The sequence below is a fragment of the Helianthus annuus genome, chromosome 11 (assembly GCF_002127325.2).
Source record: "Helianthus annuus cultivar XRQ/B chromosome 11, HanXRQr2.0-SUNRISE, whole genome shotgun sequence".
Classification (NCBI taxonomy): Eukaryota; Viridiplantae; Streptophyta; class Magnoliopsida; order Asterales; family Asteraceae; genus Helianthus; species Helianthus annuus.
Genome location: NC_035443.2, coordinates 6,097,957 through 6,122,679, shown reverse-complemented (window position 1 = coordinate 6,122,679; position 24,723 = coordinate 6,097,957). Strand labels below are relative to the sequence as shown.

Sequence of the window (24,723 nt, the reverse complement as noted above, 5' to 3'; positions counted from 1 at the left end):
CGTATTTGAGTTGAGAGTTGAACACGAAAATAAAAGTATAGAACCAATAAACATTGATTAATATTTTTGTTTACCCCTTATAAACATTTTTGAAATAGGTACTACCCTTAACTACTTTAGTTTAATAAAATAAATAAATCATTTACATTATATTAATTTATATTCAGCGTACATATTTTGTTAATTTCAGAATAAATAATTTTGAAATCTGATAAATATTTTAAAATATTATATTATCTTTTATACGAATTGTTTAAATTTATATTAAATTTCATTTTGTAATTATCTTTTAATTGATATTCATTATCTATAAAAAATAGATGACTTCAATGAATGACATGTATCCTATTATTGATTTCTTTTATTATATAGTATAGATGGGTGGGGTTCGGCTACAAAGTCCATTTTTCCTACAAAGTGTACAAAGTCATAAAACACCACAATTTCAGCCATAAAACACACTCAAAACCCATAAATAACAAAGTGATGATCACGAAAACACAGTATCCAAACCCCAACCGTCCATAAAAACTTCAAACACACCATCGTAGAACTATGAATATAAAACACAACATGATAATCAACATAAAACACACTAATGTTAGTCATTCGCTAATCAAAGTCTTATCATCCAAAACACAACACAAAACCCACAAATATGGCGTTTTAGTAATCTTCACTTTGTTATTTGTGGGTTTTGAGTGTGTTTTATGGTTGACATAGTGGTGTTTTTATAACTTTTTACACTTTGTAGGAAAAATGGACTTTGTAGCCAACTCTGACCCTAGTATAGATATATCAGATATAAAGATAAGAACCTAACAAAACAAGCCCCCTTTTGTTTCTTCATAAACTTTTAGAAATCAAATTTGCTGCCTCTTTATTTTGTTTGAGATGGGGTGAAAGAACATCATATATATTCTTTACTTTGTTAATATCTGAAGAAACACTGACCTATACGATGATTATGGGCTAGGACTTCGATGATTAGTGACCCGAACGCTTGGCTGCAAAACAGAAACACCGTTAGGACTCGTTACAGGAATGGGGTTATTCCTGTAACCACCCTCCGGCGTGAGAATAAGTCTCGGTTTGTGGGAGCAAAAGAAAATTGAGAGGAGAAAGTTATGTGAGAGCAAGATAATCATACCTTATACGTTTACCTTTATTTATAGGTTTTCCATTAGGGTTTCCTCTAACCTAGGATATATTCCGATAAGTTAGGGATATGCATGATCTTCCCGAAAAGTTGGAGATTTGGTTGTGTAACTTCCATGCAGATATGGAAAGTTCTAGAATAATCATTTATATTCATTTTTAAAATAATAGGTTGTAACCGTGTCGGGTTGACCGATACGGGTCGTACCTCGTCATGTCCCCCCAGTCCGAGTTCATGGAAAGAAATCCATTAGCTCGGACTAAGAGAGAAAAAAGAAAAGTTATTATATTATGCTTATTGCCAAATACGTTGGGCTTAGTGCCGTTATGACGGCAAAAAGATAGGATGTGACAGTCGGGTCATCATTAGGATGACAACTGTGCTTACCCTGTTTGGACACGTATTTCCGTCCGTACGTCTTTTTGAATTTGAAAGGTTACTTTTGCGTATAAGTAACACTTCCATATACGAGGGTTCAAACTTCTTTCCCCAAATCGTTCGTGCATCATTCTCTCCAAAAAATGGCCTCTAAACCTAGTGAATCGTCTTCTACTGCTGCCGCCTCTACCGATGTGCTGTTCTGCAAGTGGGGCGTAACGTCTTACAACAACCTTGTTCAAGACTACGGCATCCGGGCCGAATGGAACCCTATACTGCCGTCCAAAACGGATACTGCATTTCCCCTGACATCGGGTAAAATCACGTTGTTCAGTGATTTCTTTAAGTTCTGCAATTTTCGGTTGCCCGTCACCAAGTTTCTTAAATTGGTGCTCGATTTTTACCGTATTCACATTTCTCACTTACATCCCCTCGGTTTGGTGAAACTTCGCCAATTCGAATTTGCCTGCATTGCCCTAGGCCATATTCCGGAACTGGTTGTGTTTAGGGCTTTCTTCGTGCTTGTGTGGAAATCCCCTTTCTTTACCTTCGACCAGAGAGATACTGATGTGTCCTGCCTTAGGGATATTCCTACCAGTTCTAGAGACAAAGATTGGAAGAAAAAGTTTTTCTATATTGATGCCTCTATTATCCCTGGTGAAATGCATTGGAGGGAAAGGGGGCCAAAAGATAAGGTCAAAGATGAGGGTCCTTCGGAGGATGCGTATGTATCGAACGTTCTATACATGAAATTGTGTGGCTGCCCCTTCGAGTGTACGGTTATCCCTGAAGGTGCTCTGGTGATGGCAGGCATGAGTTTGTTGTGGCGTGATATCCGGCGGTACCCCTCGTTTCAAAGGGACGATGCAGGTGTGTTTACTTGTCTCTTGATCATATTTTTCTTAAATTTCAGAAATGATGTCCACATATTCCGCAGGGGAATGGAGTATGTATGATTTCGTTGATCCTCCGCGGCACCTTGCGTTGAGGCCTGCCGTTCGCGTGTTGGACGGAGGAGAGCCGGACGTGCTAGGGATGCACCTTGAGCAGTTTATTCTACCCGCTATTCCAGCGGACCCTGCTGTATACATTTCCCCCCTGCCAGCTGTTTCAAATACCAGCGTTCCTGTGTTGGAGAAGAGACCCGCTCGGATAAAGCTGACCGGGAAGAAACACATGGCGACTAATGTGGCTGTTTCTTCCATTGAGGAATCTGCCTGTGTTGGGCGGGATATCTCTCTGGCCGCCGATATGACGAGCCCTGGTCGTGCCCTGAAAAAGAGGAAAACATTTGTTGTCCCTACTCTAAGTGCCTTCGAGGCAGTACAAGCTGCTTATACTCTCCCGATAGGTATGTACTGGCCTACTTGGCATGCTGATGTAGGTTTAAAACTTCATGTTGCTAAATCGTGTCGTTTGATTGTGCAGGTACCTCTGCGGGAATACAACCTGGGGTTGTTACATCGACTCCTGTGTCAACTGTGGCGTTGTCAGTGCCTGGTTCCGGTATTGGCGTATCTACGGGGCCTAAAACCCAGGCTTCTGCTACTGCTGCTATTAGCTGTGCCATACCGCTTCCCACGCCTACTTTATCTGTGGCTGTGACCGTCGACCCTATTGCGACACCACGGACATGCGGCGTTGGTACATCCTTGTGTGACTCGCCCATAAGTATTTTTTCTGTTGCTGATAAGGAAGTTACCGCCGTGTTGTGGCACAGGAGGAGATCAGCCTTGGTGGTGCTGCTGCTAGTGAAGCTGGGGGGGTCAAGTAGTGGCATCGCTGATGACGGTGCCCGTCAGATTGATCACCTGTTCTTACCGACCGTTCGATGGGATCCCAATGCTCAGGATAAACGCTATCAGCCACAATGGAAAATTACTGAATCTTCAAGGCTGATTTTCCCCCCTGTGATTCAACACTGGGTTGAGCGGGCGTATCCCCCGGCCGAGGCGGCGTACGTGGAGGGGTTGAACAATGAGGATCTGATGAATTCCTCGATATCTGATTCTGTGAGCCTACCACGAAGGCTGACGGAAATTCGTCGTAGATGGATGCATGATAACACCCAACTCCACCGAGCGCGGACTACTATTCAAGAATTGAAGGATGATAAGCATCGCTTGGAGAGTCAACTTCAAACTGTTGGGTTGAGGGAAGCGAGGTTTCTGTCAGAGAAAAACAAGGCTGAGGAGGATTTGAAAAGGGTTACTGCCCACCTTGCTGAGGAACGGATAATGTGGGCCCGCGATGTGGCGGAGAAAGACCGAGTTCTGGCTCAGGCCAAGAATATACAGGAAGAGTTGGAGCGCAAGGCCATAGCGGAGGCCCAAAAGGTGAGACTTGAATTAACGACACAATTGGAAAGGTTCCGTGTTGACACTGATTTTGTGTCTCAGGTTCAGGAACGATACCAAGGCTTGACAGCCGAAGTAGAAGCTTCTTATACCAAAGTTCGGCTACTTCAGGCGGAGCTGGAAGAGCGAGAGGGAAAGGTTAAGGAGCTTCAGGGCCATTGTGATTCTCTTGTCACCTAGAATAACAAGCTTGCTACCTCGTCTGCTTCCCGGCTAAAGGAGGTTGAGAATGCTTTGGCACAGTCTAACGCCGAAGTGGACGATTTGACTAGCCAACTGGAGGCTGTTCGGGGTGACAGGAACTGGTTGATAACCAATGGGCTGGTGGGGGCGTTTGAGTATTTACGTGAGTCGCCCCCCTTTACCAACCTAATTGATCGTCTATCCGCTGCTGCTTATTAATCCGGGCATCATGATGGTGTTTATAAAGGCTATATGGAGTGCCATCAGTTAGACAAGATAGCTCCAGACTTTCATGCTGTCAAAAGCAAACTTCAAAGTGACATGTCGAATGCCCTCGAAGCAGCGTACACCCAGCCACTGCCCTGTTATGGCGATTTGATGGATAAGGTGAATGAAGATGGCATAGAGTCGCTGCGTTTGATGCTGGACCCCGCGGAGGAGTCTGAAGAGGAATGACAGATTTGTTTGTTTCGCTTGTTATGTACTCTTGTAGTTTTGCTAATGACACTGTTCTACTTGGGTTTGGTGCCCATATCTGTTTTGATTTGACAGCCATTTTAATGCTAATGTCATGATTTCTGACACCGCCGTATTTTGAAAATGTGGCACTGTAATGATTATTTTCTATTAATGCTTCTAACGTCATCACTGTCAAGTCTTTTTAACCTCTCTATAAATTTGCCTTCCTTTTCCTTATTTGATAGTTGGACAGGATGGAGAGAAAAAGGTAAAGGCAACGTCTTTCCGAAATCTTCCGAGTGCTGGATGCTGCAGATGGCTTACTCCAGTTGCAGCATCCGGTGACAAGGTCAATGCTTCGAAGAAGAAGGCCACTTCCCAATGTTGCTCCGGCCCGGGCAAACCGGGCGTGCCAAAGTGTTATTGTCGAGGACCCCCAGCCGATGGATCCCGGAATGCCATCCTTGTCAGCTGACGTCCTGACAGATCTTATCCCGGTGGATCATGACCGGCGATATCATTTTACGTACCAACGTCGCTCTGGTGGTTATCCCAGGCAGCAACAGATGGACGGTTCGGAAATGGTGGCTCCGATGGTGGATGGTGAATCATCTGGCAACCTGACTGTTGATCCAGCTACTTTTATTGATGGTGGTGTGGTGCTGCATACCCCTGCAGTGGTGATGGCACCCAACTTCCATCAGTAAATGTTTTTGAACATGTTCGGCTTTTTTGGTTCCCATGTGTTGGCTTTTAACGACAGGGACAAATACTTGGTTTGTTTAGGATAGGTTACGTGTATGTAAAAATGCCTATCTGTTTTGTGGAGGTTTGTGTATCTATTACCAAGATACCCGCCGTAAGCGCTGTATGTTCTAACCCTATGACTTGTTGAAAATATTTCGTGTTTAAGGGTGTTGTTTGTAGTTTTACCGTTGTATGCACTCGTTGTGCGATGGTATCTTATGGTAAAAACAAAAGTAAATGTCTTTTATTGAACTAAAGTAAAACGAAAGGACACCACTGCGGGTGAGTTACAATTGTGAAATGAGAAAAATAGTTAACTCTTGCTGTTAGGAGCAAGGTCTTACAAGTAACATTTCCTTAATTGAGCGATGTTCCAACTGCGTGGTACTGGTGTGCCATCTAGTCGAGATAGGCGATAGGCCCCTTTGCCCAGATCTTCGTTGTCAAGCATAACATAATCTCCTGTTTTGAAATTCTATTTGGCCACTCGCTTGTTATAATATTTTTCCAATGCCTTCTTGTATTTTGCTTCGCTGATGGAGGCTGCCTCGCGCCTTTCTTCCAGTAAGTCTAGGCCTTCCCTCAGAGATCTATCATTGTCATTGCCTGTATTGAGGCGGCGTAGTGACGGTAATCCTGCTTCAGCGGGTATCATCGCTTCCGCTCCATAGGTTAGACTAAACGGGGTTTCGTTGTTGCTGGTTTTGGGCATTGTTCTGTGTGCCCAGAGGACGTTTGGCAACTCTTCCACCCAGGAGCTTCCATCGTGGCCTAGTCATTTCTTAATGCCATCCAGCAAACTTCTGTTTGTCCGCTCTACCTGGCCATTTCCTTGGGGGTGTGCTACTGACGTGAAGATTTGCTGGATGTGGAGATTAGTGCACCATTCTTGGAAAATTCTGTCTGTGAATTGTGTTCCGTTATCGCTTACCAGGTACAGCGGTAATCCAAACCGGCATACTATGTGTTCCCAGAGGAACTTTTTGGCATTATCCGCCGTTATTTTGGCTAAAGGCTTAGCTTCCACCCACTTGGTGAAGTAATCAACCGCCACAATTAGGTACTTTAGCTTTCCGGGGGCCGGCGGGAAAGGTCCCACGATATCCACGGCCCATTTCTGGAAAGGCCAGCTGCTGTCACCGGCACTAGGCTGTTCTTGGGCCTTATTGTTTGAGGAGCAAATTTCTGGCAGCTGCGGCATTTCCGTAGTTCTATTACAGCGTCTTCGTGCATCCCAGGCCAATAGTATCCCGCGCTATGGATTTCGGCTACCACCGCCCGGGGTCCAGCGTGTATGCCGCATAGACCTGCATGGATTTCGCTGATGAGATACTTTGCCTCTGTTGGGGAGACGCATCGCAGCAGTGGGCCCAGGTAAGACTTTCTGTATAGGACACCATTATTGATCTCATATTGCAGCGCTTTCGTTTGTATCTTCTGTGCTTCGCCCTTGGCGGGAGGTAGCTCCCCTGTTTCAAGGAAACGTAGAACCGGAGTGTACCAGCAAGGCTCTTCCGCTGTAACAGCGGAAACATTCTGCGGTTCGATTGAGGGTGTCTGCAGCGTTTCGACTTTGACTTCCTTTTCCATACCTAAGGTGGCGAGTTTGCTGAGAGCATCTGCTATCTGATTCTTACCCCTATGTACGTGATTGAGCGTGACGTTGTCAAAAGAATCCATGAGTTCCTTTGTTTTCGCCAAGTATTTTGCCATTGATTCATCTTTGGCTTCGTACGTTTCGTTTACCTGATTGTTTACCAGCAACGAATCGACGTACACGTCTACCCGTGCAGCTCCCATAGATTTCGCCATTCTCAGACCTGCTAATAGTGCCTCGTATTCCGCTTCATTGTTAGAACATTCGAAATCGAAGCGTAAGGCGTACATTAACCTGATCTCATCAGGGCTTATCAACATCAAGCCGGCTCCAGATCCCTTTCCACTAGATGACCCATCGGTGTATAGTTTCCAGGTCTGCCGGGCAGTGCTGGATTCCGGGATGTCCTGTACGACTGGGTCCACGATAGCTTCTCCTTCAGGTATTTCGGCTAGAAAATCAGCGATTACTTGCCCCTTAACTGCTGTTCGTTTCTGATATTCGATGTCCAAAGCGCCAAGTTCAATTGCCCACTTGGCCAGTCCGCCAGAAATCTCCGGCTTGTGCAGGACTTGTTGCAGTGGGTAATTGGTTAGGACATGCACGCGGTGTGCCTGGAAATATCTTCTCAGTCGCCGTGTGGCGTGTACCAATGCCAAGACCAGCTTTTCCAACGTGGGATACCGCGTTTCGGGTCCCGCCAATACCCGGCTTATGTAATATATCGGTGTTTGCCTTCCATCCCGTTCAACCATGAGCACAGCGCTTACTGCGGTATGAGCTGCCGCCAAATACATCTTTAATACCTCATTAGGCCTTGGTGCTGTCAGCATGGGTAATCCTTCTATGAAGCGTTTCATGTCTTGCAAAGCTTGTTCCGCTTCGTTGGTCCATTTGAAGTTTTTCTTGTTGAGGCAATCTTTCAATGTTTTTATGAAAGGTAGGGATTTCTCGGCATGTCTTGCCAAGAACCTGTTGATCGCCACTAACCGCCCATTCAGGGCTTGAGCTTCCTTCAATGTTCGTGGGGAAGGCATCCGCGCTATGGCGGCCACCTTTTCTGGGTTGGCTTTGAAGCCATCTCGGGTGACTACTACCCCCAGGAACTTCCCTTCTTCCACCCCGAAAGAGCATTTCTTTGGGTTTAGTTTAATGTTATACTCTCTAAGCCGTTGAAAAGTTTCTTCGATGTCTGCTAACATTTGCTTTTCTTCCCTGCTTTTGATTACAAGGTCGTCGACATAGACCTCCAAATTTCGTCCGATTTGTGTCTCGAACACCTTGTCCATGAGTCTCTGATAGGTAGCTCCGGCGTTCCGTAGACCAAAAGGCATTTTTGTGTAACAGAAAATGCCCACATCGGTGTGAAACCCTGTTTTTTCTTCATCTTCTTTGGACATCTTGATCTGGTGGTACCCTTTATACGCGTCCAAGAAACATTTGAATCTGTAGGGTACCAGGGAATCGACCTTTAAGTCAATCTCGGGCAGCGGGTACGCGTCTTTGGGGCAGCCTTATTTAAATCTTTGAAATCGATACACATTCGCCATGTGCCATCTGGCTTTTTTACCATAACCGGGTTAGATACCCATGTATGGTATTGTGTTTCCTTGAGGATTCCAGCTTCCACTAATTTTCGTACTTCTTTGACAACTGCTGCCCGTCGGTCCGGAGCCATGCTACGTTTACCATGTGCGACCGGCTTAACGCCTTGGAGCGTTGCAAGTTTGTGTTCTGCTTTATCACGGGGGACTCCTGTCATGTCAGAATGTTCAAAAGCGAAGATGACAACATTTCTTCTTAACAATTGCTTCAGGTCGTTTCTAACTTCTGGAGACAGGGTGTCCCCGATTGTGACCATCTGATTCGGATGGCGTATGCTTAGTACCCATCTTTCTGGGCCCGTGGCTCCGGTGGGCCCTTGGCGGCATCTTTTGGTACTAAATACTTCTCCAATCTTGTCACGGAACACAGTAGCAATACCCCGCGGTGTGGGAAACTTCATGAATCCTCTCGCCGTGGAGACTATGGCATCCAATTTTCCCAGGGTGAATCTTCCGATTATCACATTGTGGTATGACTCAGCGCGGACCACAAGGAAGGTCAGGAGTATGGTTCTTTCTCTAGGTGACTGCCCAAAAGTTACCGGGAAAGTGATCTGACCGATAGGGTCGACCTTTTCCCCCGTGAACCCTTTGATTGGGGCGTGTACTGATTCAAGCAACTTTCTATCTTCTGGTTGCATTCTGTTGAAGCAATGCTCATAGATAATGTCTTCTGAGCTCCCGGTGTCAACCAGGATTCGCCTCATGCGGTAGTCTCCTACTGCAGCGGATATGATCAGGGCATCTGTAGTAAGGTGCAAGTCCTCCATACGAGGTTCTATGGTCATTGTTGCCAACATCCAGGGTTCGAGCGTGGAGAAACTCCGTTTTGCCCCCTTCCCATATCCGCGTGTACCATATTTAATTCACGCGGCCTCTTGCCTGCCGCCTTGTCACTTTCTTCCTTGACGACAGGTGGGCCTTGCTTGATATCTCTTACTAGGTGTGCCAATTTGCCCGCCTTTACGAAATATTCGATCTGTTTTTTAAGTTGAAAACAATCGTTTGTGTCATGCCCGCTCCCTTTGTGGTACTCACAGTACTTACTCGTATCTTTGTTAGGATTATCTTTCAGAGGTTTCGGTGGGTTAAACCTGAGGTTTTCTAAGGCTAAAATTTCAGCCGGCGTCTTGCTCAAGTTGGGGTATTCGGATCGAGGTTTCGACGGCTCATTCCTTGAATAGGAGTTTTGGTGCCTGTCGTACCGCGCGTCTTTGTCGTTTCTCTGTTATCGGTCTCCCCTACTTTTGCCTTTAGATCCCCGGTGATCCTTTTCCTCCTGGTTCTTTAGGGCTTCTTTTTTCCTATTGGCTGCATGGCTGGCTGCCACTGCCTTCTCTTGTATAACGTATACTTTGGCTATTCGAAGTATTTGATCGATTGTTGGGGGTACACCATCCCTTCCATGTAGCGTTCTCAGTAGCTCGTCATCATTTACTCCCTGAAGGAAAGCTCCACACGCCAGATCATTTGTCACGCCCTGGATCGCCAGGCTTTCCTTGTTAAACCTGATGATAAAGTTTTCTACCGTCTCATTATCTCGCCGAGGGATGTGGAGGAGCTCGTTTCTATCTTTCGTGTGTCTGCGTTGCTGGCTAAACTGTAAGATAAATTTCGATTCTAAATCTTCAAAGCTGTCTATCTCACCTGTAGGCAGGCTATCCCACTAGACTCGGGCCGCGCCCACTAGCGTTTGTACGAACATTTTGCACCATAAGGGCATGGACCAACAGGCTACCTCGCCGGCGCTCTTGAATAAGTTGAGGTGGTCATCCGGGTTGGCGAGGCCATCATACTTGCCAACCGTTTGGGGCATCTTGGGTTTCTCCTTGATAGGAGCCTCGGCGATTCTTCGAGTGAATTTAGACCGGAACGTCGCGTCTATCGGCTTGTACGGCCTGGTGAGTTCGTCTTCTTCCACATTTATAGGCTGTGCTGGTGGGGCGTCCATACCCGGGGCAGTACCCACTGAAGGGTTGGAATTTCCTATTGGAGACACCCGAGGCCTGACCGTGTTTCCCCTGTCGTAAACAGGTTCAGCAGTAGGCGGAGTCTGGGTGTAAACCGGTTGTGGTGTTGGGACATTCCACCAAGGCGGCATGTAAGCCGCGTATGGCGATTGAGTGCTACCCTGCGCGGTTCCCTGGAGCGGATATGCCGAACCCCCATACGAGGGTAAATATCCATAAGGGGGTGCATAACAATACCCAGGGAAGTATACTTGGTTTCCTGGTGTGACGGGGGCGTTCATAATTCCGGCCGTCATGACGACCGGCTGATGAGGCGGTGTTGACAATGCCGCTGTAAGCGCCGCTGAGTATAGCGGTGGCATCGAGTTGGAAGTAAGAGGTTGATAGTATTGAGGCATGCTAGTTTGTGGTATGATGGTGGCTTGCCGATGTGATAACAGGGACGGAGGAGAGGCGTGAAGCCTGTGCATTGGTAGTTGTCGCTGGGGTAAACATATTACCGCTAGTTCCCCCTAACTCCCTCGATTGCAGTTGTGATGGCATGTAAAGAAACGGATTCGTCACCACAGTCTGGGAAGAAACTGTGGTAATGCTGTCAAAACCTGGCGGCGGTCCTTCTGCCTCGAACTCTGGGTCCAGCGACCTTGTAACGGCTGGGGGGGACTGCGTGGTAGCAGCGAGGCTCGTCCACAACGTCAGGTTATTGTTTGTCATCGTTTGATCTGCTACGTTCTGATCACTTGCCATGAGATTCTGTCACTGAATAGGTCCCACGGATGGCGCCAATGAAGAAACACTGACCTATGCGGTGATTATGGGCTAGGACTTCGATGATTAGTGACCCGAACGCTTGGCTGCAAAACAGAAACACCGTTAGGACTCGTTACAGGAATGGGGTTATTCCTGTAACCACCCTCCGGCGTGAGAATAAGTCTCGGTTTGTGGGAGTAAAAGGAAATTGAGAGGAGAAAGTTATGTGAGAGCAAGATAATCATACCTTATACGTTTACCTTTATTTATAGGTTTTCCATTAGGGTTTCCTCTAACCTAGGATATATTCCGATAAGTTAGGGATATGCATGATCTTCCCGAAAAGTTGGAGATTTGGTTGTGTAACTTCCATGCGGATATGGAAAGTTCTAGAATAATCATTTATATTCATATTTAAAATAATAGGTTGTAACCGGGTCGGGTTAACCGATGCGGGTCATACCTCGTCAATATCCTTATCAAAATAGTTGAATAAATTCTCATAAGAAAACAGTTATGCCCATGCCATGTATGTTCATACCCATGCCCATATCCATATCCAAACCCAGACCCATACCTTATTTATAGTTGCATTGAGATGAGGAAATATTACATTTTAAAACATCCATACAATCTTTTAAATGGATAACTAAAATCAAATTTTAGATGGGTTTTGAGTTAAGGCTACAAGGTATGGTAATAGTCTTTCAAGGGAGGATGATTCGTCACATAGGCGTCACGTCATAGTCCTCCCCACCTTTTTTATGTTTTTTTTTAATCTTCTACTTTTTTTTAACATTTAACAAATAAACTAACAAAATATTTTCATTAATACTTAAAAGTATTACATAAACTTAAAAAAAAATAAACTTAAAAAAAACATAAACTTAAAAAAAAAACATAAACTAAAAAAAACATAAACTTAAAAAAAATTAAACTTAAACAAATCCTAATATATTAAAATAAGCTATTAGTCTTCGTCTTCCATGTCGTCGGGTTCGTGTGCTTGATATAATTTTTGAACGTCGTTTGCGTTCGGTTTCCGCAGGTATCGCTTGCTATACAATTTCACAACCCATTCGCAAAACTTGTGCAAACATAGACGTGCGGTTCTTTCAGACATCCTTATATACTCGTCTAATGCATCGGGTGCGTAACCGTATGCAAGTTGGCGAATGGCCGATGTACATTTTTGTAAATTACTGAAACCCCTTTGCCCCCTAGCGTCGTTTCGCAATGTAAAAAATGGATCAGACTGGGCCATGTCGCCTGCAATACGTAAAAACAGTGAACGACTCATGCGGAAACGACGTCGAAAAATATCAGCTGGGTACACGGGTTCGTCGGCAAAATAATCGGCTACTAGTTTAACGTGGCCGGCTATAAATTTAAAACGAAACATAAATGAAATTAATTATAAAATACATTTTAAAATCTATATAAAACATAAGGAAAAAAAAAAGTAAAATACCTTCTTGGTCTCGGTTATATTTTGCTCGTCTAGTTAGCCTTTGGGACGACGCTTCATCACCCGCCATGAAGACCTGAGCCGCGTTCATAATCATGTTGTGCATAATACCATCCTCTTCCGAAGATGATGAATACCATGCAGACAAAGACGATGAAGACATAGAAGAAATTGAAGAAATGGGTGAAGCCTTGATAATTTTTTAGCGAGAGATGGGGTGGTAGCGGGTAAAAAATGGTATAAAAAATGATGAGTTTTTATAAAAAGGGAAGAGTGGTTATAAAATGTGAGAGAGATGGGGTGGTAGTGGGTGAAAAGTTGTGAAAAAAATGGTTAAAAGAGGTGAGTATTTATAAAAATGGAAGTGAATTGGGGGATTTTTTGAAATATAGCTGTTATTATAATTATTAATTATGAATTTGAATTTTTTTTTTAAACGGTCATCTTCAAACTTGGGGCCCACTTATTTTGTCTTCACATGCGCGTCGCCAACTTCCATTTTCAGACGGAAAGGACGGGGACGGAGGGGGGCGGGCCGGTGTAGCACCTGGCGACGGACCGGGACGGTAGGGGGACGACCTCCATACCGTGTAGCCTAATAATCATGTTACATAACCTGCTACAAACTCAGCGTCGTCCCCAAAATTCCAGGGCACGTGACGAGTAGAAAAACGTGCCCTAAAATATAACTTTTTAAACAAATGTATAAAACAATATTAAAATATGTATATAAAATGTTCTTTATATTTCGCTGCCTTAGAGCATTCACATCCAATCCATCAAATTATACATATATTCCACTAAAAAACAACTCCTATATCAATATATTTCCACTAAAAACAAATACTTTTTCTCTCTCATTTCAATTAAATAATATTATCATTACCTTTTTCTCTCACCTCCACTCACAACCACTTTCAAAATATATTAAAAAATTATAACGGGTGAACAGTGTCCCCCTAAATATACAGATGAACAGTAACATTTTCTCTCTCCTCTACTCACAACCACTTTTTATACCATTTATAATATAAAAACCCCTCCTCACATAATTTGATGGTTAGGATGTGAATGCTCTTAGAGAGAGCGGAACCACATGATTGCCGGCCCTGTACAAACTCAATCTATGTTATATTTGTAACTAGGGCTGTTCACGAGCCGAGTCGAGCCGAACCGAGCGGACCTTTGCTCGTGCTTGGCTCGTTTACAAACCGAACCGAGCGGAGCGGCTCATTTAAAACCGAGCATCAAAACAAGCGAACATTTTTCGAGCAGTAAAAATTTCGAGCGAGCGTCGAGCGAAGTTCGAGCGATTTGGACAAACGTGTCACCCAATTTAAATTTGCTGAGAGAGATGTGACAATGTTGGGTTTCAAGTTTTTATGTCTTTAAAAACACACACATTTCATGGCATATTATTTTTCTTATGAATAACAATGTTGTGGCTGACGAGGCGATGTTCATATTGCACGAACAATTACGTTGAGAGCAGGAGACAATCGACTTAGGGTACAGGCATGAAACATTGAGGCGATGAACAGACTATCGTTTATTGGTTTAGGGTTTAACTTTTAGTTTAGATTTTAATTTTTCATTGGTGTGGTTAATTGGGCTAGTACGTATAGAGTTGTAAATTTGTATATAATTGACCAAAATCTAATAGACTGGTACATATAAAACTATAAATTTAATTTATATTTAAGTATATATGTATGTATAAGTGTGTATATATATAGGTGTAAGTGTATATATATATGTATAATTTATATTTGTGTATATATATGTATATACATGTTTATAGATGTATGTGTATATGTAGATGTATATATATACTAATAAAAATAATAATTCGAGTCGAACCAAGCGGACCTTTGCTCATGCTTGGCTCGTTTACAAACCGAACCGAGCAGAGCGGATCATTTACAACCGAGCGTCAAATCGAACGAGCATTTTCCGAGCAATTTCCGAACGAGCGACGAGCGAGCGACGAGCGACGAGCGATTTGAACGGCATACTAATGCATAATACATTCCAATGTCATGGTGAAAACCTAAAAAAAGGCGTGATATGCCCAAAAGGAGGATATTGACATATGTTTTACATCGACCAAATTCATTAAACAAAATACCAATACAGATACCGGTACTCATGTTGTTCAGTCGGTATTGGTTCGGTCCGTTATCAGTACATCCCAAAAGAATATTGACAAATTGTCATAACCCCTGACCCTACCCTGGACGGGAGCCGTGAACAGCACAAGATGGTACCGGGGTTTACTAAAATTATCGCAGCGGAAATTTCATCAGGACCAGGTGTCAGAAAAATTTCAGAGTTTTCAAACACTGTAGTTTGCATTTCATAAACTGTGGGGTATAACCCATATTTACATAAAAAAATTTATCTCAATTACAAAAAACATTTTATTCAGGTGATATAGCCACTTCCTTAAGCTTGAGTGCCTCGTAGCACTTACTTAAGCTTGAGTGCCTCAAGCCTCCTAGGTTTAAGTCCTGGTTTCTAGATAAACACACAATGTAACACATATTAGTGTAAGAAACCAAATCAAACTTTAACGATAATCACGAGATCAAAATCGCAACGTTTAAAGTCTTACCTTATTCAGGCAGAACTTCATCTTTTCGTTGCTAAGGTTTTCCGATATCGTTTCAACGATTAGGGTTTTGTACGCGGGAGTTGATACAGAGGTTTGGGAACAGAGATTCAAAGGCCAGAGAGATCGAATTTTCGAAATCGATTTGTGCAGTTTGAAAGCACAACTTTTGTTCTATTTATGCTTGAAAAGTGACGTCATCGCGCCTCGCGACGAGACATGCTTTCCTCGTCGCGTCAAGCGAGGAGGCCATGTTTATTTAGATGGAACCTTGATGCAATGTTTTTATGTCTAGTTTTGTTCGATTTAACAACCCATCACAAAACGCACATCTTAATACAATTTATTTCTAATTTACAAAGTTTCATGCAAATAAACAAACCACGTGGTGTCTAACCAAATATCAATTCACCCATGCACATAGTCTTCATTACTCCCATGCATATCACCCATCATATTATCAAAATTATACCATCTTTATCTTCTCCATGCGTGAAACAAGCCCTCATACAAATACCCAAGTAATTACCATACATAATATTACGGACATGCATATAACCAATGTCCTCATCCTACCCATACCTACTGAGATAATTCAGAAGATTGTCTCCTTTGCAACCAGAGCCAAAGCATGCTAGTTCGTTTTCAAGCCAATAAACCTTCTAAATCCTGACTGAAAGTACTGAACTAACCGGGTTGGGGCTGCCATGCCTGGAACAAGTTGGAATGCTTTAGACCAAAGGGTATGGGCTCCGTCCCTAGACCGTCACCACCATCCCCGGCCGTCGCACACCGCCCCTCCTGGGCCCGTCGCGTCCCTCACGGCTCCTCCAAGACGCTGGAGACGAGCCAAAAGTTGTGGGGTCCATTCAATAATGCCATTGACATAACGGCTATTTAAAAAAAATCATTTAATTTAAAACCTTTATAAATACCAACATATTTATCCACTTTTATACCAAAATTCACCCACTTTCTCTAAACAACTCCCACTTTTCTATACAAAAATTCACCCACATTCTCACATAATCTTCTCTAAAAAATACACCACGTCATCTTCCTCTTCATCGGGTTCGACGGACACCATGGAAGCCGTAAAATATTTTATAAACAAGGTGGTAGAGACGACACAACTAATTTTGGAAGAAGAAGAGGAGGAGGTATCGTCACAACCACGAAACAGGAACCCACACATCGAGCGAGACCGAGAAAGTTAGTGATATTTTTATTGTTATATTTTTATTGTTATATCTTTATTCTCATATTTTTATTCTTACTTTTTTATTTTTATGTTTTTAGTCTTATTTTTTTAATTATAAGTTGTATATATATTTTGTTATCTTGTAGGTGCTAACCAAAGATTATTCGCCGATTACTTTGCCGACGAGCCGTTGTACTCGGAGGCTATTTTTAGACGCCGTTTCAGAATGAGTCGTCGACTCTTCTTACGTATTGCCGACGATTTAGCCGCTTATCACCCGTTTTTTACCTTGCGACCCGATGCTAGAGGCAAAATGGGCTTCACCACCTTACAGAAATGCACTGCGGCGATTCGTCAACTAGCTTATGAGACGGCAGCCGATGCTTGGGACGAATACTTAAAGATGTCCGAAAGAACTGCTAGAGAATGTTTATACAAGTTTTGCAAATTTGTGGTGAGGCTCTACAGCCAAAAATATTTGCGAAAACCGCATTACAATGACGTCCAAAATTTGTATCAACACCACAAAGCAAGGCACGATTTTCCAGGCATGCTCGGGAACAATGATTGCATGCATTGGGCATGGCGGAATTGTCCTACCGCTTGGCGAGGAATGTATACGCGAGGCGATCAGGGACATCCAACAATAATTCTAAAAGCTGTTGTGTCTCAAGACCTATGGATTTGGCATGCTTTCTTTGGGATTCCTGGTTCGAATAACGACATCAACGTTCTACAAAATTCTGAGGTTTTTTACGATGTTATAAAAGGGATTGGTCCTGATACGAGGTTTACGGTTTTGGGAGTGGAGTACAGACGCGGGTATTATCTTGCCGATGGAATATACCCACAATACTCTACAATTGTTAAAACGGTTAGGCATCCTTCAGATGAAAAAAGAAAGAAATTTGCCAAGTTTCAAGAAGCGGCTAGAAAAGATATTAAACGGTTTTTTGGGGTTCTCCAACAAAGATGGCATATTATTGAAAACCTAGCACGCGCTTTTACACCCAAAACGTTGTGATACTGTATGTATGCTTGTATTCTGCTGCATAACATGATCCTCGAAGACGAAGGACATGCAATTTGTGAGTATGACGAGAATGCGGTGGAGCATAATACTGTTCCGGTTAGCGGAGAACAACAAGATTTAAACAGGTTCTCGTTACATAACGATTTCACACATGCCAATCTTCAATCAGACTTGATCGATCACATTTGGAGTCTCGGAGAAAACAACGCGTAGTTTTTTTATTTATTTGTAACTTTAGGCTTTTTTTATTATAACTTTAGGTTTTTTTTAAATGTAATTTTAGTTTTTTTTTAATGTTACTTTAGGTTATTTTTTTTAATGTAGCTTTAGGATTTTTATTTAAATGTAACTTTTGGTTTTTATTTAAATGTAACTTTTTTATTTTTATTTGCTTTGTTTTAATTAACATGACAAAAAAAAAAGAATAATAAAAAATGGGGGAGGAGCATCCACCACACCCTTTGATAGTCCCCAAGGGGATGGTCCTCCTCCTATGCTTATGTGGCGCCTATGTGGCGGATAGTCCCTTTGGAGACTATCCTCCCCATACCCCATGGTCTTAGACCGAACCCCTTGAATTTTCTAGTTTGCGATGGAGGCTCGGTGGTTGGTAAGGATGATCATTTGGCACCAGGTCCCAGTATCGAACTGGTACCAGTACTATTGTATCGTACCGGTTATATTCGGTACCAGTACCAGTTTTTTCGTACCGGTACGGTACCAGTATTTTGGTTGATTTCCAGGTAAATACCGGTAGCGTACCGGTTATATTTGGTCAAGGTATTCATTTTCCCCGTTTTTTGGTGTTGGTCCGGTACCATGTTCATCCCTAGTGGTTGACATGGTACTGTCGCGCGAACGAAATTTGGAGACCGAATGGTGTTGTGTGAATAAAGCGGTTTTTTTAGATATTGGATTTAAATAACCCAAACTTTTACCAATTGGCCGATATCACTCTCAACTTTCGATTTATACCACACCACTCCCAACTTATTTTCCTCTTGCATTCCTAAACTAACTGAACCCTAGCCTAGTAGTTAGCTGATGTCAGATGACACGTCATCGAAACTGCCATGTCAGTAGCCACATCACTTGTCACATCATCAAAAAATGTCATGTGAGCTGTCACATCAGCCGTCACGTCATAAAAAGTGCACGACAGCTGCCACATCAGCCGCTACGTCATCCAAATTGTCACGTCAACTGCCATGTCAGCAAAAAAAAGTGGCACATCAGCAAAAAACTTACTGGATTAGGGTTCACTTAGTTTGGAAATGCCAGAGGAAAATAAATTGAAAGTTGGGAGTAGTGTGGTACAAATCAAAAGTTGGGAGTAATATCGACCAATTGGTGAAAATTGAGGTTATTTAAATCTAATATCCCCTTTTTAAAACAATGTAGCGTTCTTGTGATTGTTGGTTGTTGTTTGAGACTGGAAAGTAAGAAAACAAATAGACGGTTGGAGGCTGGTTATTGTAATAGAAATTTTAGGGTTTGATTAGTTTTGTAAGGGTGAACGGGGCGCCCTCGGGGTGGCGTGCGGTGAGTGAGTTCCCCGCTCGGGAACACCGTGCCGACCCCTCGGGGAGGCTAAGCGGGGACAGGTCTGTGGCATTGATTCACCGCACAACTTTTCAAACTTTTTGATTTTTGAACATTTGTCAACGGTTATTCCTTAAAAAAACAAAAAAAAAAAATCCAATTTTAACATATAAATACCCCATTAAATCTAATTTTTTACCACACAAATTTTCAATCTTATTCCTCTAATTTCTTTCAAATACAACACAAAGCCAAACCGAGCAATGGAGAACCAACCCCGCGAAGCCAAGAAAAAGTCCGTCGGCTCTAACACTAAGGGACGCGGCTCGCAATCGTCTCGTGGTGGTTCGAGCGGTGCAAGTGCACAACCACAACCACCTTTCGGATATACTACACAACCCCCGTATTTTTACCCACAACCTTCACACCCCTCCTTTTACAACACCCAACCACAACCCCCTTTCGGCTATTTCCAAAATTTGTTATCAATGGATCCTCAAGCCCCCGCCTTCGACCCGTTTGGTTTTCGTTCCCCACAAGTTCCATCTCCACGAGAAAATGTTGAACGTCCTCTACCTATTTACGAGGACGAGGACGAGGAAGTAGTGCCCGAAACTCAAAATTTGGGCGACTATGAAGATGACACCGGCGACGATCAAGATAACGTGAATGAAGACGCCAGCAACGAAGAAGATGACGCTCGGGGTAAAAAGGCAAAAAATGGAGCGCCAATCTTGGTCAAAATACCAAGAAGAGGCGTTGGCGAAGGCGTGGGTACATTGCTCTACCGACAAAAAGAAGGGCAATCAACAAACCTGCGAGGGTTTTTGGCGTAGGATTTTAGATCATTATAACGCCACCATTGGTGGAAGCAACCGGACCGTGCATCAAGTACGGTCTAAATGGCTACCGATGATGACAAAAATAAACCATTTCAACGGCCTATACCAACAAGCGGTAAAAATTATATTTTTTAACGTTGTATATTTTTTTAAATTTGTTTACTAAGTTCATATGTTTTTAACACTTGTTATTTTATAATATGTAGGATCGCACACGAGATAGCAGGTGTGACGATCTCGACGTGATGAAAATCGCTTTAAAGGATTTTCAAAATAAATATCCGAGCGTTTTTCAACATGTCGAGGCATGGGAGGTCGTTCGAAAACACGACAAATGGGCCCAAGTCCCATTGTTGGGTGAGGAAGGGGAAGGTTCGGCACAAAAAAGAAAGTCTGTTGACACGGACCCTTCCATACCCGATATGAACGAAGACCCCTCGCCACAAATAACACAACGGCGAGACAAGTGTCAAGCGACATCGTCCGAGGGCTCGGCTGATTTGGCGGCACAATTCAAAGAGTACACCGCCATGAAAGAAGCGAAGCACGTTATCTCTATGGAGGCGATTGAATTGAGGAAGAAAAGAGAGTCGGAGGCTCGCGATCTCATAACGGAACAACGCGAGACGATGAGAAACTACGCGCACGATCGAGATACGAAAACATTCCTCAAGCCGCACGACGATGCTCCGCCGGAAATGTTGCCGTTCATCCTCGCCCGAAAGCGCGGGATCGCTAACAAGTACGGGTGGCCGTGCAATTTCTAAAATTTTTATGTAGTATTGCGATGTAATTTTTATTTTATTAAATGAAATGTAATTTTTTATTTTATGTAAATTATGTTTTACTTTTTATAATAATATTTTCTTAATTAAAAAAATAAAAAAACAAGTCCCCCAAGAGAGGAGTGCCGCCATCAAATTGAGGGTGTGAAGGAAGTTAAGTGAGGAGTTGACGTGGCGCGTGCTGATTGGTTGTGGGTAAGAGAGGTCACTCCCCACTTAGAGGAGTGCCCCTTACACCCTAATAGTCTAATATAAAAGGAAGAAGTTAGTAGATTAAAAAAGGGACGGATGTTGAGAGGTATATTAGGATTTAAAGTAGGGATGAATATTTGGTATAGGGTACCTGTACCGAATTTCTTGTACTGGTTTTTTCGGTAGTAGTACCCACTTTTTGGTATTTTCGGTTTCGGTATCGGTACGGTACCGGTAAAATATTGAATTTCACCTTCAAATATTGGTACTGTACCGGTCCCGTACCGGTACCCTACCGTACCGAATATTTCGGTACCCAGTTTCAACGAATTTCGGTATTGGTATTTTCGGTACCGGTACCACGCTCATCCCTAGTTTAAAGTAAGTTTGTATATTTGAATAAGGAATATTTTACAATGATAACTAGCCAATTTCTGTCGTTTTTTGCCACTCATTTTTCACAATATTTAAAAATTCCTTCAATTATTCCATCCTTGACTATTCATACTAAGTTCAAAATTTTCGAAATTTTAGAGATTTTTATATAATGATAAGATGAGTTCTTTCGTATCAAAATCTGAATAATACACATATTCATTATTTAAAGTGGTTTTCGGGGCATTCATTCGAAATTTTTGTCTATTTTTGTATATTTTTTTTTTTAGATTCAAGGCATACTTCAAGGACTAACTATGAAATCATAAATAAAAAATAGTGAATAGATTCATAGGTTGGATAACTTATAATATAATTGATTTGTGCTCAAATTTTGGACCGGTTTGCTGTTCTTTGCATGGTTATTTGATTGTTTAGTTGGCAAACGATTTGAGATTCTTGAGCAGATTATTATTATTATTTTATTATTTTATTATTATTATTTTATTATTATTATTATTATTATTATTATTATTATATTATTATTATTATGATATTATTATTATTATTATTATTATTATTATTATTATTATTATTATTATTATTATTATTATTATTATTATTATTATTATTATTATTATTATTATTATTATTATTATTATTATTATTATTATTATTATTATTATTATTATTATTATTATTATTATTATTATTATTATTATTATTATTATTATTATTATTATTATTATTATTATTATTATTATTATATTATTATTATTATTATTATTATTATTATTATTATTATTATTATTATTATTATTATTATTATTATTATTATTATTATTATTATTATTATTATTATTATTATTATTATTATTATTATTATTATTATTATTATTATTATTATTATATTATTATTATTATTATTATTATTATTATTATTTATTATTATTATTATTATTATTATTATTATTATTATTATTATTATTATTATTATTATTATTATTATATTATTATTATTATTATTATTATTATTATTATTATTATTATTATTATTATTATTATTATTATTATTATTATTATTATTATTATTAAAGATCAGTCGAACGTGAGCTGCTAATTGTTTTTTGTAAAGAATTGTGTTCATGAAAATTTAGACAACATATAAGGCCATGAATAGGTGTGCATAAAAAAACCCGAACCTGGGAAAAAAACCTGAACCCGGACCCGACCCTACCCGTAGGGTAGGGACTGGTTATGCATATTCAGTTCAATACCCTAACCCGACCCGGGTTTTTTCATACCCGGTTTATACCCGTGTTTCCATAAAACCCGTACCCGAGTTTTCGTAATACCTGGACCCGTTGTGTACAAAAGCTTTTTTTTGAATGTTTAGAGCTTGTGTGAGGCTTTTCTTAGGCATATATCAAGGCATACAATATGTATAAAATAGGTTTCCATTATATTTCTATGCTTTATGCCAAAAAAATAATCGAAAAACCCGATCTATACCCCAACCCTACCCAACCAATACCCGAACCCTACCCAAACCCGAAAATAGGGTATTCTAATACCCGGGTATTGAAAACCCGAACCCGGGTACACAAGGTATAGATTTTCTGGCCAATACCCGGACCCGAACCCGACCTGGGTATGGTTAATACCCAAAAAGTCAAAACCTGATCATACCCGTATCTGAATATATACCCGGACCCGGGTGTGCACCTCTAGCCATGAAGTGTTACACTAACTCTAGTGGGCTGTGATTTTCGATTTTGATATGGGCCAAGTTGTTATTGTTGTTTTTTTTTTTTTTTTTTTCACTTGGGTCTTGGATCAGTAAGTAAAAAATAAAGAGTTAGTATAGGTATCGAGAAGGAGATTAAAAAATAATAATAATACTAGGGGTTCAAATAAAATTGAAAAATAAATTAGATGACAAATAAAAGAATATCATGGTTGTTACCAAAACGGTTCCTGATGATACCGTTTCAATAATGTCGACAACGGTATCGACATTGTTTGGTTAGTATCAGGTTAGTTCGCTAAGTAATCAGTACGATACTCTTACTTGGTATGGTTTACGACACTAAAAACATCTTATTTTGAATACAATTTTTGTATTCAATAAAATGGTGAAATTGAAAAAAAAAAAGAAAAAAAAAAGTTCATGTGGCATATATAATATTCAAAGTCTTCCTAATTATTAAGTGCATTGATTTATGTGACAGTTTATACAAGTTTTTTTGAACAAAGACAGTTTATATAAGTAATGAAAAAACAACCATGTGTGATAATATAACCAGGTATATTATATGATATATATACAATGTATGATGTAATTGAAAAGATTTTGCCTAAATGATTTTTCTTCTCATTAATTATAAAATTATACATGTTGAGGCTTTAAATATTTTGATTGAGACACGTCAGCATGCTGTTTTTAAACTATGTTACAACTTACAAGTATTATAAACTAAATTTTTATGTGATGTTTCAGCTTTATTGGTTTCTTGGACTTGTTTGATAAAAGTTAAATTTCAAGTGGTCATAATAAACTATACAAAATAAAGTTACATTACATAGATATTGCTTGAACTAAGATAAATGGTTATTATGTAATCGTATAATCTCTCTCTCTATCTCTCTCATATGCATACAAAGGGTTATGTGAGTATCAGGCCAAGGCCAAATCTAGACCTCCATGAACCAACACCGAAACCAGAATCAAATAAGTTGATCAATATAGACCAAGGACCGAATCATCAGGCCGTTCCAACGTTTTTGGAGACCCTAAGCAAACTACAAAGGTGAGGCCCCTTGAACGGTTATAAAGAAAACAACGGTTCTGCTTTCTTCCTTCTAAGTCTCAATCGCAAGCACAATATAAAAATTCAAAGTATCAATTAGAAATTTAGGGAAAAGAGTGATTAATTAATTACGAATTGCATATTGCTAAGAGTTGAAATTAGGCTCTTTTATATAAAAATTGGTTATTTAGTTGGGCCTTGCAATAAAATAGTCTTTGTATTATTTATTTGTGTTTAATACAGTAATACACATATTCTATTTTTAGGGGGCCTTATGTCGTTGTCTAGATTGAATAGCCTCTAGATACGGCCCTGCGAATCATTAAGGGTGAGATGGTCCACGTTTTATCATATTTATATATATATAATTTAATATTTTTGGGTTGTTACAGGAAAATGGGTTTGTGGCAGAGCAAGCGGTACTGAAAGCAGAGTCAAAGAAGATGGAAAAGCACGCGAAAGCTTGTGAGGATAATCAACATGTCTTTGTCCCCCTGACGTTTGACCCGTTCGGCTCCTTGGCGCCGGAGGCGGTTCGGTTCTTGGCTAGAGTTCAGCGTGTGGTCCACAACAACTTTTCGACCCCTCAGGGCGATGCTTTGTTTTTAGTAGATTAGGGTTTTCTATTCAAAAGGGGATGGCGGCGCAGTTTGTTGCTCG

At 41.1% G+C, this 24,723-nt stretch overlaps 1 protein-coding gene across 1 annotated transcript; it reads left to right on the top strand.

Moving 5' to 3' along the window:
* Positions 1-16,368: 16,368 nt before the first annotated feature.
* On the top strand, positions 16,369-17,508 carry LOC110887648. Its single transcript, XM_022135226.1, has 2 exons — positions 16,369-16,495; positions 16,631-17,508. Exons 1-2 carry the CDS (start codon positions 16,369-16,371, stop codon positions 17,506-17,508), a joined length of 1,005 nt encoding a protein of 334 aa, XP_021990918.1.
* The last annotated feature ends 7,215 nt before the right edge of the window (positions 17,509-24,723 follow it).

Excerpts from the sequence above, each read along its gene's own strand:
- LOC110887648 (XM_022135226.1), top strand. The coding sequence starts at position 16,369 with ATGGAAGCCGTAAAATATTTTATAAACAAGGTGGTAGAGACGACACAA. Across the intron at positions 16,496-16,630 it reads CATCGAGCGAGACCGAGAAA|GTGCTAACCAAAGATTATTC; the intron begins GTTAGTGATATT and ends GTTATCTTGTAG.